At 34.7% G+C, this 19,621-nt stretch overlaps 2 protein-coding genes and 1 non-coding gene across 3 annotated transcripts; 1 reads left to right on the top strand and 2 right to left on the bottom strand.

Moving 5' to 3' along the window:
- Nucleotides 1-1,019: 1,019 nt before the first annotated feature.
- On the bottom strand, nt 1,020-1,489 carry LOC104097578 (ATP synthase small subunit 6, mitochondrial). Its single transcript, XM_009604164.4, has 2 exons — nt 1,282-1,489; nt 1,020-1,174 (listed from the first exon to the last, which is right to left on the bottom strand). The coding sequence occupies exons 1-2, from the start codon at nt 1,400-1,402 to the stop codon at nt 1,128-1,130; spliced, it is 168 nt and encodes a 55-aa protein (XP_009602459.1). The 5' UTR covers nt 1,403-1,489; the 3' UTR covers nt 1,020-1,127.
- An 8,707-nt stretch (nt 1,490-10,196) lies between these two features.
- TRNAL-UAG (transfer RNA leucine (anticodon UAG)) lies at nt 10,197-10,276 on the top strand. Its single transcript has one exon. It is a non-coding gene; the product is annotated as a tRNA-Leu (tRNA).
- A 230-nt stretch (nt 10,277-10,506) lies between these two features.
- LOC104097579 (probable complex I intermediate-associated protein 30) lies at nt 10,507-18,105 on the bottom strand. The gene is made up of 8 exons (XM_009604165.4): nt 17,984-18,105; nt 17,773-17,853; nt 16,176-16,289; nt 15,567-15,623; nt 12,192-12,283; nt 11,438-11,518; nt 11,185-11,283; nt 10,507-11,058 (listed from the first exon to the last, which is right to left on the bottom strand). The coding sequence occupies exons 2-8, from the start codon at nt 17,822-17,824 to the stop codon at nt 10,870-10,872; spliced, it is 684 nt and encodes a 227-aa protein (XP_009602460.1). The 5' UTR covers nt 17,825-17,853; nt 17,984-18,105; the 3' UTR covers nt 10,507-10,869.
- Between the last annotated feature and the right edge of the window lie 1,516 nt (nt 18,106-19,621).

Genomic DNA, 19,621 nt, shown 5'->3' with positions numbered 1-19,621 from the left:
TACGTCCAAAATATTGAAAAGAAGAATATTCTTTAATGTATCCAGATTGGTTCAGACCTTAACAAGAGCAACATTATCCCTTAATAAGGTCATCTTCGCAAACATAAAATCATAATTTCCAACTACTGAAAGATGTCTGTAAGTACCATCACCAAATAATTATTTACTCCTTTTTCCTGAGAAAACAATCCAAGGAGAAAGAAATGGTACAAGCAACACTATAGTACACATCAAATATCAGATGAGGTTCAAACAAACATTAGTGTAACAGTTTGCACGGCGTGTACAAGAAGGGAGAAGAGGTAGCATGACATATACAATCCACCCCATCTCTCAGAGTGGTTTAAGCCCTTGAAAATTTGATAGATAATATTAACAGCTAAATCAATTCATCAATTGTATTACTCATTCAGTCATATTCCTGAGTGCATGGTACCTCCTTTTTTTAACCAGAAAATTTTCTGCTACTCATACCACCCTCATTCAATACTTAACATCAGTTCTATAGCCTCCTCTATATTATCCCAACATATCCCCCACCTTTCTACAACCTCCTTCAAAACTTTCATTTCTAGATACCAGAATATCATTACTTTTCCTATTTATTCTTTTCTACTATCCTGAAGTAAATAAGTCACAGTCCACTAAATAATCCTACACCTCAAACCCAGGATCGCATTCTAGTATTTATCTCTGTTTTATTGTCATACAGTCACAAGCTCACAAACCTAACAAGTCACCTTTTCTATAGAAGCACATTTATAAAAAAAATTCTCTCTTCATGTACTAATAACCTATTAAAACACAACTCTACTCTAAGCTCCAGAAACATTTCATCTTCTGTTTCCTCCCACTCATCGAACATAAAACCTTGTTTACTATAAATGATATGAACAAAGGCTTAATCCCAGACTACGTCTAGCAAATTAGGGCTACTACAGAAACTAAGAAGCCCGTAAAGCAAAGTACGTTGACCATTCAATTAACGAAGATACTAAAAACAAAAAAAAAAAGTATGATTTAACGACGCTACCAAGCAAGTAAATCGTAATAGACCACTCGTCGATTCATAATACAACAGTCAATGTTCTAGATCTACAAAATCAAATCTCAACATATTAATACACTTACTTCTTGTGCCTCATCGCAAATTTAGAGTTCTTCCTATCCTCCTCTGCAAAATCAGCCATTATGTAGATCAGAATCAGATTCAATTAATAAAAAACAAAATAGAGATTGAAACATAAATGTATAATTAATGGTAATACAGTAGGTGCTCACCAGTGAAACCGAGGGAGAGCTTGGTGATGATAGCGCCGGTGACGGCGAAGCCGACGAGGAATGGCCAGTTACGGCTCCATTCACGGCGGAAGAAGACCGGCCACGGATCGAATTGCCTCATTTTCTCCGAGTTAGGTTTTTTTAAATGCTCTGTGGTTGAGAGTGTTGTGATTGTTAATGGAAAAAAAATGGGTCTGCTGTATGGATGGCCTATAGGTAGGTGTACTTATTGGATGGGCTAAAGGCCGAAGCTAATTATGGGCCAATAATGGATGGGCTACTGGACATGACTCTTAGGAACACATCTCCTGAATCGGACAAGTGCACAGTTAGCCACTAATTAGAGTTGTATTTATTTTTTTTAAGTCACTGTTTAAAATATATTTAGCCTTTAGTCTTTAATAAATTTTTACCCGTTCGGACAAAAATACCCATGTGCTAGACATGGTGTCCTTAATTTCATGAGTACTGCGTAAATATTAAGAACAAAGTGTCCTGAATTAGCACCTTCTGTTTTAAAATTTAGGACATCATGTCCTTAATTTTATATGTGCAGTGTAAATGTCAAGGACATGGTGTCTTTAACCTCATGAGTGTCGTGTAAAAATTAAGGACAAAGTATCATGTATTTGCACCTTCTGTTGTTAAACTTTAGGACATCATGTCCTTAACTTCACGAGTGTTGTATAAAAATTAAGAACAAAATGTCCTTAATATTTACACAGCACTCATGAAATTAAGGACACCATGTCCTTAATATTTACACAATACTCATGAAAAAATGGTAAAACTGTCTTTTTGTATTAATTTTAACAGAGTAGTGGCTATTTTTGCTCAGCATTAAAAATGCTGGATAAAAACTAAATACCACATTTAAAAGTGGCTACCCCATGCCATTTCTAACTTGAATCGCTCGGTACAACTAATAATATATTTGACCAAGTTTTTTGGAATCTAAAAGCACTTTTTTTAATAAATAAAAAAGTACTTATTTGGAAGACTTGAGGTGTTTGATCAAAATTGTAGGAAAAAAATAAGTGCTTATTGTTATAAATGAGATGAATGCATGTGAGTGAGAGGAATGTATTTGTCTGTCCATTTAACGTACTTTGTATTCATGTACTCAATTAACAAGTACATTAACTTATAACCTTTGAATGTATTTTTACCTTTATAAATATAGAACTTTTGACCTTATGAATAACACACCAAGAAAAGAAATAACAAAATCATTCTCCCTCATATATATTTTGTCTCTATTAGTATATCGTTCTATTGTGCTCTCATTTCTTAACACGTTATCAGCACGAGGTTCTAACCAACTGAGGTTATCTGCTTCATCCGAATTTTATCTTCTTCCTAAAAGAGGTAGTCAGTTTCTTTTCCGATTCAGGTATACATTCCTATGTTTATAGCGTTTCTATTAGGATCTTCTTTAACCTACAATTTAATTGCCATATGCATAACTTATTTTGAATATCATTATAATAATTGTATTGGTATAAAAATAATAAGTTTCGGTTAAACTGTTATTTCATTATATAAACTATGAAAAAGTTTAATCCTACACATAAATAAATAAGTATTAAAATTAAATTATAATAATTAGACTAATTAAGCCTACATCCAAATATTCTAACAGAATATGCATTTAAAAGGAATTCTTGCAAAATTTTCAAAAGGTTTAAGCGTGTCTTCAATAATTTTATCACCTAAGTGTACAAATTAATTAATGACTTTAAAATTAACAACTGAACTATTAGATGAATCGTATTGAATGTTGAAACTTGTCAGAATTGATATCATCTAATTTTATGCCTACTTAGCTTATTGAAACGTATTCTAAGTAGAACAAAATTATACTAGTACATATTAATTCAACTTATTTATTCTATGAAAATATACTTACATGCCTAAAGTTTTTGTGGGTAATATTAAACATTAATTTATCATCGCACTGCACATAATTATTTGTTTGATAAATTTACTTATAGAATATTAATACACGATTATGTACTGCACTGAATTGATAATAATTCTTGTCATTCTAATTCACTTATTTCTATGATAGTTTTCACTATGTCGAATTTGTCAAAGCTTGAATTTATGGCACTTGACATCTCTGGGAATAACTATTTGCCATGGGTACTTGATGCTGAAATTCACCTTGACGCTAAAGGTTTTGGTGACACTACTAAAGAAGAAAATGAAGCATCAAGTCAGGATCAGGCGAAAGCCATGATTTTCCTTCGCCATCATCTCGATGAAGGGTTAAAAAGTGAATATTTAACCTTGAAAGATCTATTTCAATTATGGACTAGTTTAAATGAATGATATAACTACCTAAAGGCCACGGTATTACCAAGAGCTCGTCGTGAGTGGATGCACTTACGGCTACAAGATTATAAGACCATAAGTGAATATAATTCTGCTGTATATAGAATAATTTCCCAACTAAAATTATGTGGGGAACCTATGAATGATGAGGACATGCTGAAAAAGACTCTTTCCACTTTTCATGCCTCAAATATGGTGTTACACCAGCAATACCGTGAAAAGGGATTTAAGAAATATTCTGAGTTAATTTCATGCCTTTTGTTGGCTGAACAACATAATGCCCTTTTAATGAAAAATCATGAAGTCCGCCCCACTGAATCAGCTCTATTTCCATAAGCGAATCTGGGAACGATAGATCCAAAGTCTGAAAAAAGATAAAATAATTATCGTGGCCGTATAAATATACGTGGGCGTAGCAAAGGGCGAAATAATAATCGCCATGGTGGTGGTCGTTATAAACAAGAGAACAATAAGGGTTCTCAGAATAATCATTCAAAAGGCAAAGGTAATGTATGCCACCGATGTGGTATGAAAAATCATTAGGCACGAATTTGTCGTACACCTGAATATTTTGTCAAACTTTATCAAGCATTTATAAAAGGGAAACAAAATAAAGTTGAGACTCACTTGACTTTTCAAAATGATATTGAGGCGGGCCCTATGAATAATCGTGATAAAGTTGAAGCAAACCTTGCCTATAGAGATGATATTTTTGAAGGCCTTGTAGATATTACTCATTTAGAAGTTGGAAACTTCTTTGAGCATCATAATTGAAGACTTATTATTGGAAAAAATTATAAGAATAAATGTATTTTTTTTTATGAAATTCATATTTTGAATACAACTTTTTATGTTGTCAGTATTTAATTTCATAAATGTAGTTTCTTTTATTCTTAAATTTTTCAATATTACTTATGATGTATTTTTTTTTTCTTGAAGAATATGAAAACTTCCCAGTCTTCAGTTGTCCGTATGAATAATAAAGAAGAAATGTGTCTTCTGGATAGTGCTACAACGCACACCATATTAACAGATAAAAGATATTTCTCTTATTTAATTATAAAAGAAGCCAATATCATAACAATATCTGGTAGTACAAAATTAATTGAGGGCTCTGGAAGAGCGACTGTATAACTACCAGGAGAAACTATATTGGTTGTTAATGATGCATTATATTATAGTAGGTCTCAAAGAAACTTGTTGAGTTTCAAAAATATTCGCCAAAATGGCTATCATATTGAGACCACCAATGAAGGAAAGGTTGAATACCTTTGTATTACTACAATAAAAGCGAAAAAGAAGTATGTGCTTGAAAATCTTCCCACATTTTTTTCCAGATTATACTACACTAATATTAGTGTAGTTGAATCACATGCCATAGTAAACAAGGAGTTTACTAATGATTTTATTATTTGGCATGACCGGTTGGGCCATCCCGATTATAATATGATGCGCAAAATAATTGAAAATTCACTTGGTCATTCATTGAAGAACCAGAAGATTCTTCAAACTAAAGAATTCTTTTGTGCTGCATGTTCTCAAGGAAATCTGATTATTAGACCATCAGTAATTAAAGTTGGAGTTGAATCTCCTGCATTTTTGGAACGTATACAGGGTGATATATGTGGGCACATACACCCTCCATGTAGACCATTCAAATATTATATGGTTTTGATAGATGCATCTACAAGATAGTCACATGTGTGCTTGTTATCAACCCGCAATTTGGCCTTTGCGAGGTTACTAGCTCAATTAATAAGATTAAGAGCACAGTTTTCAGATTATACAATTAAGACACTTCATCTTGATAATGCCGGTGAATTTACGTCCCAAGCCTTTAATGATTATTGCATATCAATTGGGATAACAATTGAGCATCTAGTTGCTCATGTTCATACTCAAAATGGTCTAGCGAAATCATTGATCAAATGCCTCCAATTAATTTCTAGACCAATGCTTATGAGAACAAAACTTCCCATTTCGGCATGGGCCATGCTATTTTGCATGCAGTAGCTCTTGTGCAGATCAGACCCACAAGTTATCATAAAGTCTCCCCAATACAATTGGATTTTGGTCAGGAGCTAAATATTTTCCATCTTAGAATATTTGGATGTGCAGTATATGTTCCAATTGTTCCGCCACAATACACAAAGATGGGACACCAAAGAAGGTTGGGGATATATGTTGGGTATGAATCTCCTTCTATTATAAAGTATTTGGAACCTATAACTGGAGATTTATTTACGGCAAGATTTGCTGATTGTCATTTTGATGAATCAGTATACCCAATATTAGGGGGAGAAAATAAGCAGTTGCAAAAGGAGATAGATTGGAATGCGTTATCACTATCTCATTTAGATCCTCAAACAAATCAATGTGAACACGAGGTTCAAAAGATAATTTATTTGTAAAATATTACAAATCAACTACTTGATACATTCACTAACCTACCAAGGGTGACTAAGTCACATATTCCAATTGCTAATGCTCATATTCGAATTGATGTTCCGATTGGACAATCTATAAATGCAAATGAGTCTAAGCCACGCTTGAAACGTGGTAGACCAATTGGTTCCAAAAATAAAAATTCTCGAAAGCGAAAAGGAGCAAATGATCTAAGAGATCATAATATAGAGGTAATTGCTCAAAAAGAGCCCTGTGACATAACAAATAATAAGACCTCAGAGGAGGTCCAGGTACCTGAAAATAATAAGCGTGAAGAGATCTCAATAAGTTATGTCTCTACGACAAAAAGGTGGAACCGAAATAATATTATTGTCGACAACATTTTTGCTCATAATGTTGATATTGAAATAATGCAACAAGATGAGGATCTTGAACCAAGATCTGTCGATGAATGTAGACAGAGAAATGATTGGCAAAAATGAAAAGATGCTATCCAGACAGAATTAGCGTCACTTGAAAAACGTGAAGTATTCAGACGTATAGTCCGAACACCTAAAGGTATAAAGCCAGTGGGATACAAATGGGTTTTTGTGCGAAAACGAAATGATAAAAATGAAGTCGTTAGATATAAAGCACGACTTGTGGCATAAGGATTTTCGCAAAGACCTAGCATTGATTATATAGAGACATATTCTCCTGTGGTGGATACAATCATTTTCAGGTATCTTATAAATTTGGCAGTCCATAAAAAACTTGATATGTATCTAATGGATGTTGTCACAGCCTATTTGTATGGCACATTAGACAACGAAATTTATTGGAAAATCCCTGAAGGGCTCAAAGTTCCTAAAACTAATAAAAGTTTTCGGGAAACTTGTTCAATAAAGCTTAAAAAATCCTTATATGGATTGAAACAATCAGGGTGAATGTGGTATAATCGCCTGAGTGAGTATTTGCTGAAAGAAGGGTATAAGAATGATCCATTTTGTCCTTGTGTATTTATAAGAAGGTCTGGATCTGAATTTGTTATAATCGCTGTGTATGTTGATGATCTAAATATCATTGGAACTCCTGGTGAACTTCCAAAAGCAGTAGACTGTTTGAAGAAAGAGTTTGAAATAAAAGATCTTGGAAAGACAAAATTTTGTCTTGGTCTACAAATTGAGCATATGAAAGATGAAATTTTTGTCCATCAATCAATTTATACCGAAAAGATCCTAAAGCGTTTTTATATGGATAAAGCATATCCATTGAGTACCCCGATGGTTGTGAGATCACTTGATATAAATAAAGATCCATTTCGACCTCATGAAAATGATGGAGAGCTTCTTGGTGATGAAACTCCATATCTTAGTGCAATTGGGCCACTAATGTATCTTGCAAATAATACTCGACCAGATATAACTTTTGCAGTAAGTTTATTAGGAAGATTTAGTTCCTTTCCAACAACAAGACACTAGAATGGTGTTAAGCATATTTTTAGATACCTCCGAGGGACTATTGATATGCGATTATTTTATTCTTATGAATCCGATTCACAATTGATTGGTTATGTAGATGCAGGTTATTTGTCTGACCCACATAAAGCCCGATCTGAAACATGCTATCTATTTTACTTGTGGGGGCACAACTATTTTATGGCGTTCAACAAAATAAACTTTAGCTGCTACATCTTCCAATCATGCAGAGATAATAACTATTCATGAAGCTAGTCGATAATATGTATGGTTGAGATCAGTGACTCAACATATTCAACAATTGTGTGGTCTTTCTTTAAAAACGAAGATTCCAACGATATTGTATGAAGACAATGCTGCTTGCATAGGTCAACTTAAAGGAGGATATATCAAAGGAGACACAACAAAGCACATTTCACTAAAGTTCTTTTTCACACACGATCTTCAGCAAAATGGTGAGATAGATGTTCAACAAATCCGTTCAAGTGACAATCAAGCAGATTTATTCACTAAGGCATTGCCAACATCGACATTTGAGAAGCTGAGACATACGATTGGAATGCGTCGTCTCTGAGATATCAAATAAAGCTTTCATTAGGGGGAGTATAATACGCGTTGTACTCTTTTTTCCTTAACCAAGGTTTTGTCCCAATTGATTTTTCCTCGTAAGGTTTTTAATAAGGCATCACTCAATGCGTATTATAAGATATTTATACTCTTTTTCCTTCACTAGGCTTTTTCCCACTGGATTTTCCTAGTAAAGTTTTAACGAGCCACATTATCTTTTAAATAGACATCCAATGGGGAGTATTATAAATGAGATGAATGCATGTGAGTGAGAGGAATGCATTTGTCTGTCCATTTAACGTAATTTGTATTCAAGTACTCAATTAAGAAGTACATTAACTTATAACCTTTGAATATATTTGTACCTTTATAAATAGGGAACTTTTGATCTTATGAATAACACACCAAGAAAAGAAATAACAAAGTCATTCTCCCTCATATATATATTTTGTCTCCATTAGTATATTGTTCTATTGTACTCTCATTTTTTAACACTTATGAATAAGAGGGGAAAAAATAACTTTTTTTTTCTTCAAAAAACACTTTTGAAACTTTTAGGAAGCACAAATTGCTACTCTAATTTTTAGATTGATTTCTAAACACAAACAATTCATTTAATTTCCAAAAGTACTCGAAAAAAATTCCGACAACAATTTTTTTTCAAATAAAAAGATTTTGGAAGTTTGGACAAACAGGATATAGGTATGCTAAGAAAAACATTTCAAAACACTAAACAGTAGAGACACATGAATACAAATATTCATACATTTTAACAAGTTCATATATCGGGCATCAGCCATCAAAATTCTGGGGTAATACAAATATCAATAAGATCTTTAGTTTTTAAGATCTTAAAAGAAATAAATTGCATTCGTTTCTGAGACGAAACTAAGATTTAAAGTTTATAAGTTTTAAATTTGTCGCAATACTCATAGCTCGTCTTAATTACTGGATTCATAATTAAATATTATACATATTTAATAAACTTTCTAATATAAATACAAAGTCTAAGCAAAAATTATTGAGTTCGATCGAACCCGTACCTAATAGGCTAGCTCCATCCTTATCTGCTTTATTGTTCATTTACCATTTTATACTGTGTTGGACACTTCGAGAACTCTAAATAAATAAGTAGGTTCATTATTCAAGTTCTTGCGCTGTTGCGTATGTGATTATTACATAATGTAGTCCTCGAACATCACTTTTAGGAATCAATTTGAGTCCATAGATATAAATCCAAAATGATGCTATGAAGATGAGACGCGTATATAAGTTAGTATACATGTCAGCGAACTTCTTTTGGTTTGACTTGACAATCTTGTCACAAAATTACTTATCATGGTCAAACTTATTAGACGGTTCAAAATCGAACCGTAACTGTTAACTGAACTATAGTAATGATTTAATGGCTTATTGATATTGGGTTATCAGATTAACGGTTGGTGAACGGATTGAAATTTTATAATTAACGGTTTATCGGGCGGATTACTTAATTTTCTTATCGGATAAACCGTTAACCTGTTAAAAATTATTATATTTATATTTTTACCCATTATGAAGCAACTTCTTAGCAGCTTGATCTTCAACGTCATCATAACTTATTTTTGGGGCAAGACTAGAAAGATCTAGATAGTTTGATATCTTTCTGCTCAAATAAATCATTTAACTTAGTAACTGAAGCAAAACTATATCCAGAATTTATGTTAACTAAACTTCTATTACTAGTTAGGGATCCCCAATTTGTATTTTAGCTTGCTTATTGTAAAAGAAACTACCATTAACAATGAGAGCTTCATTAGCGTACTAGAGTGTGACTGTGATTGGATCGTCTATCTATTGTTTAATGTCTTGATTATTTATGTAATTTTATTGTCTATTTGATATAGCCGATAAACCGTCCGCTAACCGCTCAATAATCGCTAATCCGATGCCAATTTGCTCTATATCTTATTTGGTGGCTGGCGGATTAATACATTTATAAGCCAATAACCGATAAACCAAACCGTTAAGTGTAAATATCAGTCCAATTCACCTGATAAACAGCCCTAAAACTGATTAGGTTTCTCGGTTTTGTCTCCGAATGGAAAATATTTCAGCCTTGCATAACCACGATTAATATAGAAATTAGGGAGTATAAGTGTCCCATATGACGGTTTGGCCGAGTGGTCTAAGGCGCCAGATTTAGGCTCTGGTCCGAAAGGGCGTGGGTTCAAATCCCACAGCCGTCATTCTTTTAACTGTGTATTTTTCTGATTATCACCCAACGCATACGGTATTGACTATTGAGATGACATGCTATTTGGTCTCTATTTTAAGATAAGGTATGTCTCTTTAGGGTTTAGGCTGAAAATTTTGCAGACAAGATTTTATATTGTGGATATCATTGTTATGCTACTAGGAATTTGCTTTTGGTAGTAACATTGTTCATTGACATTAAATCTTTTAACAGTACTACCGATTCCAAGCACATTGTTGTATTATTTGATTGCCAAACCTTGTAACAGACAAGGATATAATTATTAAACATACTGTTTAGTTTACCATACTAGTTGATAGCCTAAAGAAAAATTGAAGAGCCCCATTTATTACAAGAAAAAAATCTGATAATTTGACTTGGTGGTGTGGCCTGTAGTCACTGCATTTTAAGGTTTCACTCCTTTCCTCAGCTCAATTCTCTCTTTTCCTCCAAGGTACATAGAAAAAGAACCTGTATCTTCTCCATCTCTGAATGGCATTTCCACAATCTTGCTCAACTGGTGAGCGTGGATGCCCCAAATGTCCCAGCCTATTCTAATAATTCTTTAAGATGTTCCCCTTTTGCTTACTGCATCCGCAAGGCTTTAATCCAATCAACTTCCACTTGGAAATCACCAGGCCCAGACTTGGCACCTGGAACTCCACCTTCTGCGTTGACAGATAGAGACATGCCAAGAATTCGAGCTGGATTCATCTCCAACTTTGCATTTATCATGTTCCCTCTCCAAGTAGGTACATAACGAGTAAGCGGGATCTACACAGCCAATAAAGCAATCTACATGTCAATATGTCATTCTATTTCCACAAACTGAACAAGTATTTTAATTTAACCTTCTGCAATGATATATAGCTAAAAGGATGAAAGAAATGAAGAACTTACTTTTGCAATATACCAGTTTTCTTTTGGCACAAAAACGAATGCTTGCCATGAATTATCTTCATCTTGTCCAGGAGTATTGACCCAATTCTCTGTGTATATCTGCAGTTAGATTTGAGTGAGATAAGATTATTCCACAGTTCATCCACATACGAATACCAGCAGCTCAATGAAAACATGGACATCCCAAGCATGAAAGCATCAAAATAAAGACGTGCTTAAAAATCACCAACTACAGACAAGACACAGAACTTACAGTAGAAATATAACATCTTCCATCTCCTTTAAGTTTAAGCGCTATCGTGTCATATCCATCCAAATCGATGAAGCCATCAAACTGCAGGAAAAAGAAATCAGATGGAGAAGCCACTGACAGACAACAGACCATTTCCTCTATCTAGTAATATTGTATTATTGTCTAGGCGCATTCAAAAATGATAATGTGAATTATACTAATGGCATTAAGGCAAGGGGATTTTGTGAAGTTTCACCAGTAGTGCCTGATATCTGAGAAACACTAATCGCTCTTTTGATAGAGCCAATTAAAGAAAATAACAAAGGTTTCATTTCGACATATCATCTCATCGGACTGACAACCACAATCTATCGATTTGAGCAAATTAAAGTGAACAGAGCACTTTTTATTAGAAGAGCTATCACAATCACAAAGGAAACAAAAATAACATATGATTAACTGTTAGAGATGACCCAAGTACAAGATGTGCAGATGGCCCAAGTTGATCGAGATGCTGATCCATCCATTATTTATCTACTTTGTTTTTCAGTTCCCATGTATTTTTTTTTTCTGATGTAAATATAAACAGTTTTTATTTTCTCAGTTTGGTTTTCCGAAAAGTCCTCTCATTCTCTCCCTCTCTATTCTCTCGGTGTTCTAGGGCTTTCTCATCTCTTTCTTCAATATCTCATCTTGAATCTGTTACTTATTCATTATCAAACAGCAAAAAGAGGAGTACAGAAAGCATTTATTGGGATGGTTAAGTAGCATTCACCTTTTTAGACCGCATTCCACAAAAGCCACTTCGAGTCATATTCCACTTTGATCCTTCCATAACATCCAAAGAGAGGTTTCCGGAGAAAACACCTGCCAGAAACACCAAAAACCTATATATATTCGACGTGCGAAATGTGAGCCTCAAGAAAAGTAAAACTATTATAGTAACATCTTTTGATATACTTTCAGAATTATTATCAAAAAAATTGACTACCTACAATAGAAAAAAAGTTGAAGAAGAGACATAGGTGTGGCAGAAAAAAGAAATGATTAAGCTGAATTGTAGGTTCAGCGGAAGTCTTAGAGGTCAATGGCTTTCTCCACATACACACCTAAGACCCCGGACAATGAATTTGACTATTTTTATATTGGTTGCTACCCATTACAACGCTCTTTCCTTATCGGGGACTTGGGACTGGTATGCTCTGTGATGCCCATGACGGAGGGCGAGCTGAAGAGCGCAGGTCAAGCAAGACTAGCAGACCTCTAGGCTGGCAAGCTTCTGAAGAAGGGGTGCACATGTCACCTTAGGCGAATCCCACATCGGTATGGGAGAGGAAAGTGAAACTTTATAAGGCATGACACAAGTTCACATGGTATGCGCGCTTTTGGGGCTCGATATGGCATAGCCCGAAAAGACAAATCCGTGCGGGCCTAGTCTCGAAGCGGACAATACGTGCCATGGGCTTGGGTCGTGACAAATATGGTATCAGAGCCGAGTCTCCCTCATTACGATGGTGGGACAAACCTCAGCGAGGACGTTGAGTTCTGGGAGTGAATGTGATGCCCATGACGGAGGGCGGGCTGAAGAGGGCGGGTCTAGGTTGGAAGCTTCTGAAGAAGAAGTGCACAAGTCACATTAGGCGAATCCCACATCGGAATGAGATAGGAAAGTGAAGAGCTTTTTAAAGCATGACAGAATTCACACGGTACACACGCTTTTGGGGCTCGATGCGGCGTAGCCTAAGTTGCTCTAACACGGCAATTTAGGTGTCGTACCCGTGTTGACACGACACTAGTATGGGTATGGGTATGAGATCTGTACCGGATCTGGTCAAACAATTTTGGGTACTTTGAGCACGACGGACGGAAAAGTTCGAGACGAGATACAATTTGATTCTCGAAATCATAACCAAAACTAGGTAAATTTGAAGAAATAGCATACCTTATCTAGGAAATCAATCTTTTACTTATCTACAACTTGAGAATAAAAAAGAAATCCACATTTTACAAGCTATATGCAAGTATTCTACAAAATTTCTCATAATTTAGAGATATTTTTATATTTTTATTTTTTTGAATTATTTTAGCCGGATCCCCGCACCTGTATCAGCAGTACTAGGATCTATATCCCCGAATCTTAGAATTTACATCTCAAAAGATCCGACCTCTAGATCCACACCCGTGTCGGACACCTGCACCCGTGTCCAAGCAACTTAGGGCGTAGCCCGAAAAGACAAATCCATGCGGGCCTAGGCCCACATCGGATAGTACGTGCCTTGGGCTTAGGTCGTGACATGCTTTGCGAGTATAGGCAGAAATAGAAATATCATGCTTTAAATATTTTCCATTAGTTAGTTCATTGCACACCCAAGCAATTCCAGTAAGAGAATTAAGCCAACCTTCTTCCAAGCTGATGAATTGGCATAAACAGACAGCAACGCAAAATGCAACATTGTCATCCCAACAAGCTAAGCATCAAATACTTTCAGTATCATAGGAGCAATTAAAGCTTAATGTTTAAAGTCCCCCAGGAGGCGGTACAAAATCAACTTATAAACGTTTTGATATAGAAATTAACCAAAAGAAATTCAGACATGTAGAGAAGTCATTATGTCTCAATACCTTGATTAAATCTAAGATAAGTTTCTAGACTTTAGCTTACTAAGACAGAAACTTCAAAATGCTCCCATTTTTATCTGCTTACTTTAACTTTAGCAAAGCTGGCAATGCATCTATACTTCTTTCCTGTGAGGAACTTGAGATTGTAAAAATCTAATAGTTGCATCGCTCTTTTGGCTAAACATCACCTCCATTCCAAGCTGATAGGTTTTTTTTTTTCAAGCCTCAGATGGTTGTGACCATTTTATTGTGGTATAGAGTCCTATTAATTTTTAAGTTGATGGTTTGAGAGCAGTATTGCATACAACTAGCAGTTTTTGCACTTAGACAAAAGCCACTATAGGGCTCCGTAATTAACCGTTTGTTTTGCCTTTCCTATCTAGTGAGAATTTACTACACTCACTATCTCGAACCAGTATTGTTAAAGGCTCATTTACGCCCTGAAGCTAGCGGAGACTAAGGTTGGACGCTTCTCCTCACTTAGGTGGCACTTAATTAGTAGAAGCATCAAAACAGTGACATGCACTTCATGGGCTTTGTCAGTGTAAATGTGCAATACATAGACAACAAATATAATTGGCAATTCAATATATAAATTTAACACAAATGTTCAGAATGATTTTTTTAGTATTTAGGAAACAAAATTAGAAATTTAACGAAAACAATAATCACTAAAGAAACCTAAAACTCATCTTTACATCTAATCAAAAATTTAAATTGCTTTTTAACTTGGTTGACATGATTTTTACTTCATATATTTCACTCAATTATAGTTTTTCAATTATTTGTCCAAATACTTTTTTTCCATTTTAGTTATATATCTAGCATTACATATATGTTTCGTTGTTTATAACCGAGAAATCTTTGATGGCCAGAGGCGCACGGTTTCAAACTCAATGGATAATGAGCCCACCCTCTACCCTTCTCTACTTAAATGTAAAGGATTTTGTCTGCGGCAAGGTTCAAACTCGTGACGTGCGCCTAACCAATACATAACATGTTGTGCTCTAACTACTAAACTAATATACTTTTTTTCTTTGATAATCGATAATCTCCAAGGGCCAAAGGCACACGGTTTGAAACTCCGGGGGGGGGGGGGGGGGGGTATGTACGCGTCCCTCCCTCTACCCTTCTCCACTTAAATACTAGACTTGTGTCTGCAACAAGGTTCGAACCCGTGACATGCGCCTAACCCATACATTTCTTTGCTAAAAACATTTAACTGCTATTTGAACTGTAAAACTAATTGTCTGTTATGTTTTTTCAGGAAAAACATAAAATCTACCAAAGAAATATACAGCTTTTGGAGGCATCTATCGAGCACATGCAGCCAAGTAACCTAAAGATAAAGTGAGAAAAAAAAAAACTTAAGGATTTTAAAAGTGATTATGAACAATTAAAAGGGGAAAAGAAACTCCAACAGCATTTTATCTTTACATTGTTTCACTAGACCAAAGAAATAACCAAATACCAAAAAAGGAAGAACAAAAAGGAAACAAAGAAGACATTATGCGCGGTTAAAATAATTTACCAACATTTGTTGATCCATTTCCAGTATCCTTAATCTCCAAAGCTGCTGAGGATAGACCTGACATATTATCATCAGGATATTTATTAGTCACTAACTTAATTTTTAATTTCAGTAAACATTTGGTCAAAGGAAGAAATTCCTCAGTGTCTTTATGGTAGCTTGATTCTTGGAGACTTTAGCCATTGCTTGACTTTGTAACTGGTCCATTTCGTAGGCACTCTCCTTAAATACATTCATTTCGATGTTCAATAAAACTAATATAAAATTATGAGTGCCTCACGTGATAAATGCTGATATGAAAGACTACCATATTGGGTAAAACCAAGCAATACAGGCTTTATAATAAGATATTCAAGAAAATGGAACAATATGTTCGGTAACCCATCAAAACAAAACAAAAAGAACAATATGTTCTGTAGAGCTGAGAGTCCACTTCCACTAAAAACCCTATGCAACATAAGACTATGAAAGCTACAATTGAAGGAGAGTAAATCAGGAAAACTAATTCCACTAATTCAACAGATTGGAATAATACCCGAAAAAAAACTCTGCTCAGCTATTACCAAGTACTGGTATTACATGCAAGGGAAGTATATCAGGTTTGGATACCTCCATATTCTGAATCTGAGTATAAATGCCATTTCTTGAGCTCATCCTTTGAATTAAAGTTGAAAATGTATCTTTCACTTGGTGGAACTAGGTCTTCAATGTTCCATGTGAGTGCTACAAGTGAAGAAAGTTATTACCAACTGAAAATTACTATAATTGATAGAAACAGAAGTAATAAAGAAAGAGCACCAGTTTTCTGACATGCTGATTCAAGAAAGATATGTTATTACATACTTAGCATAAGACTGATCAACTACTAGCCAATATGAGGAAGCTAGATAGGGATCATCACAAACCCCAAAAGATAATACAAACACCATCATGAACTAATGAAGCAAAAAGTAGGAGGAAAAACAAAAGAACATGACAAAGCAAGTTAATTAATCTCTGTAGCTAAGCACGTCAAAGGAGTTGTGCAGCTCAAAAAGGTTCTCTAGGCTCCCTTTCTTCTTCCTTTTACATCATATGCAAAATGCTGTCAAAAACTCCTAGGTCAGTCATTTTTATCTTTAAACCTCATTCAACTCCTGTTATACATAGAAGCCTCTCCACAATACACGTGAAAGGACATCCAGAGAGATATCTAAGTTTCTAAAGGTGATAGGAATTCTCACCCATCACCTAGCCATTTTAACAACTTATGTTACCTGATCTGTGAGAAATGGTAAACGAAAAGAAAGCATGACCCATTTTAACTGTCAGCAACCAAGAAAAGACTTTGAAGAAAAAATCCATACATTTCAAAGTGGCCTAACTAGCTGAAACTAAAATGACTTCCAAAAGCATTAACCTGTTAAAATAACTGAACAACCAGAGTCTGAGAGGGGATTGCCTTTTCAATTCACATCTATGATTGAGGATTTCTCTATCTCTTGCTCGTTTCAATCGGACCCTGACAGCTTAGGAAAGAATGACGGCTCGCTAACAAGGCCCCTAAATGACCGCTCAGAAGGCCTACATATTTTGTCCCCCAATTTGTCACTTGCTCGTCCCTCTCTCATGAAAATGGTCTCTCCTCTCCCGGCGGTTTAGACTCGAATCTATAGTCAGTTGCTAAAACGATTCCCATTCAAGCATTCTCATTAAATGTCAATGCTGCCTTTTTTTTAAACATCAAAATAAGATGGTGAATGCAATTAACCAAGATGTATCTTAAGTGCAGCACATATAAGGTTTTCTAGTGGCAGTTAGGTGAATTTGGAAGGAGAAGTGTTTACGAGTTAGCTGGGATTTCATCTGTAACTGACTGTAGATATCAATCAAGATTCTTACTTGCTCTATCTGTTGTATAAATACCAATCCATATCAATTAAACTCATTCTTTGGCTGCCAATTTAGATTCCCTTAGCTCATTCGTTAGTTTATAGCCTAGTCATTTCGAAGTTCTCACTGCTTTTGGTATTTTCTGTGAGTTATTAACTTGAGATTCTGCACTTTTGCATCACAAGATGGGGGGAACATATATTCCGTCTCGCGTCAGCTAAGAGGATAACGAAATGAGCGAACATCAAATCCTAGGAGTATTTCGTAACAAAAAATAGAAATGAAAAGCATCCGCTAAAACTAGAAAGGAATCAGGTCGGTAATGGTGAAATACCTCTTCTAGTAGCATTCAGCGATGCTTGCAATAGCGAGCGAAACCTTGACATATCTAACTTCCTCTCCCGTAAGAAAAATCCTGCAACATTGAATTGAAAATTCATTCAAACTTCAGCTATAAGACAGGGAACAGAACAACGAAAAGCAATAGCATTGAATTAAAGCCTTATATTGCTTGAGATAGAAACAGAAGGTTTTTCTGAGCACACCAAAAAATAAAAAAAATGATTTTGACAGATATCGATCACTGATCTCCGGGAATGCTCTCCGACAATCGGCGACTGGTGGTCACTTCTGCTACTATTCCTGAGTGGGTTTTACACAGAAGAGGACGAAAGAGAAGCTCTTATTTTTCTTTTTCTTTTTCTTTTTTGGGTTTAATTGAAACTATTTTTGTAGGAGGCAACTTGTTTTTGGCCAATATTGTCACTTGTATTCGAGAGTAGTTCCATTAAGTATGCTAAAGTGGAGCACCTTTAGTCTCACTAACACAATGTGTTCAAAAACTAACGGTGTTACCCAACTCTGATTCATGAAGCAAATCTTCTACTTTGAAACAAAATATTTCCTCTCCTTTTATTGGATAACGTAAATTATCACTATAATTCCTCATTTTTAAATAATGTCTTCTAAAATATTAACCTTGAAAATATCCCCTTTTATGCCAGTTTTCAATGAAGAAATGACATTGTATAGCCGCTGTAAAAATAATAGCCGAAAAATATATAAAATTTGTATATTTTTTGTATATAACTTTTCTTTTTGGAAAAAATCAACTGAAATTTTTAAATGTATATATATACAAAAAAATATACAAACTTTATATATTTTTTTGGCTACTATTTTTACAGCGGCTATACATTGTCATTTTTTCATTGAAAACTGACACATAAGGGGATATTTTTAAGGTCAAAATTTTAGAAGACATTATCTAAAAATGAGGAATTAAAGTGATAATTTGCGTTATCCAATAAAAGGAGAGGAAACATTTTTTTTCAGAGCAGAAGATTTGCTTCATGAATCAAAGTTGGGTAACACCGTTAGTTTTTGAATATATTGTGTCAGTGAGACTAAAGTTGCTCCACTTTAGCATATTTAGGGGACTAAATATGCTCAGGGTTATATTTGAGGGACCAAAATAGACATTCCCTCAAAGATAAGGGACAATATTGGTCAAAAACTCGGAGGTCAACCGTTAATTTTAAGGGTTTGTACTAACTACTAAGAGATGGTTTGGTAGGATACATTAGACAGAATAATGTATGAATTAACTTTGTGTATTAATAATACCTTATTTTGTATACTTTTTGAACCTATGAATTAGTTATACACCATATTTGGTATTATCTTATGCATAACTAATGTATAGGAAACCATGGTATTAAGGGGTCGTTTGGTAGGAGGTATTAGAAAAAATAATGCAAGCATTAGCTTTGTGCATTACTAATACCTTGTTTGGTACATTTTTTCAACCTATGTATAACTGATACTTGCATTAGTTATACATCATGCTTGATATTAGCCTATGTATAAGTAATGCATAGAAAACCATGACATTAGTAATACCAAGGCTATTAATGCATGCATAAGTATGGTTAAAGATAAAATTATCCTTAAAGTCCCTTAAAGCTAGAGAATATGGAGGGCATTTTTGTAAATAACTATTTTTCTTAAAAATTATGCAATGCATTATAATTTTTAATACACCACACCAAACAGTTTATAAGAAATAATATCTGCATAACTAATGCTTGCATTACTAACCCATGCATTACTACTCCCTGTATTACTAATATACTGTATTCTGCACTATTCTTATACACCCTACCAAATGACCCCTAACAATG

This window comes from Nicotiana tomentosiformis, chromosome 4 (genome assembly GCF_000390325.3).
Source record: "Nicotiana tomentosiformis chromosome 4, ASM39032v3, whole genome shotgun sequence".
NCBI lineage: Eukaryota > Viridiplantae > Streptophyta > Magnoliopsida > Solanales > Solanaceae > Nicotiana > Nicotiana tomentosiformis.
Note: the sequence above shows the minus strand (reverse complement) of the source record. Positions and strands in the feature narration are given on the sequence as shown.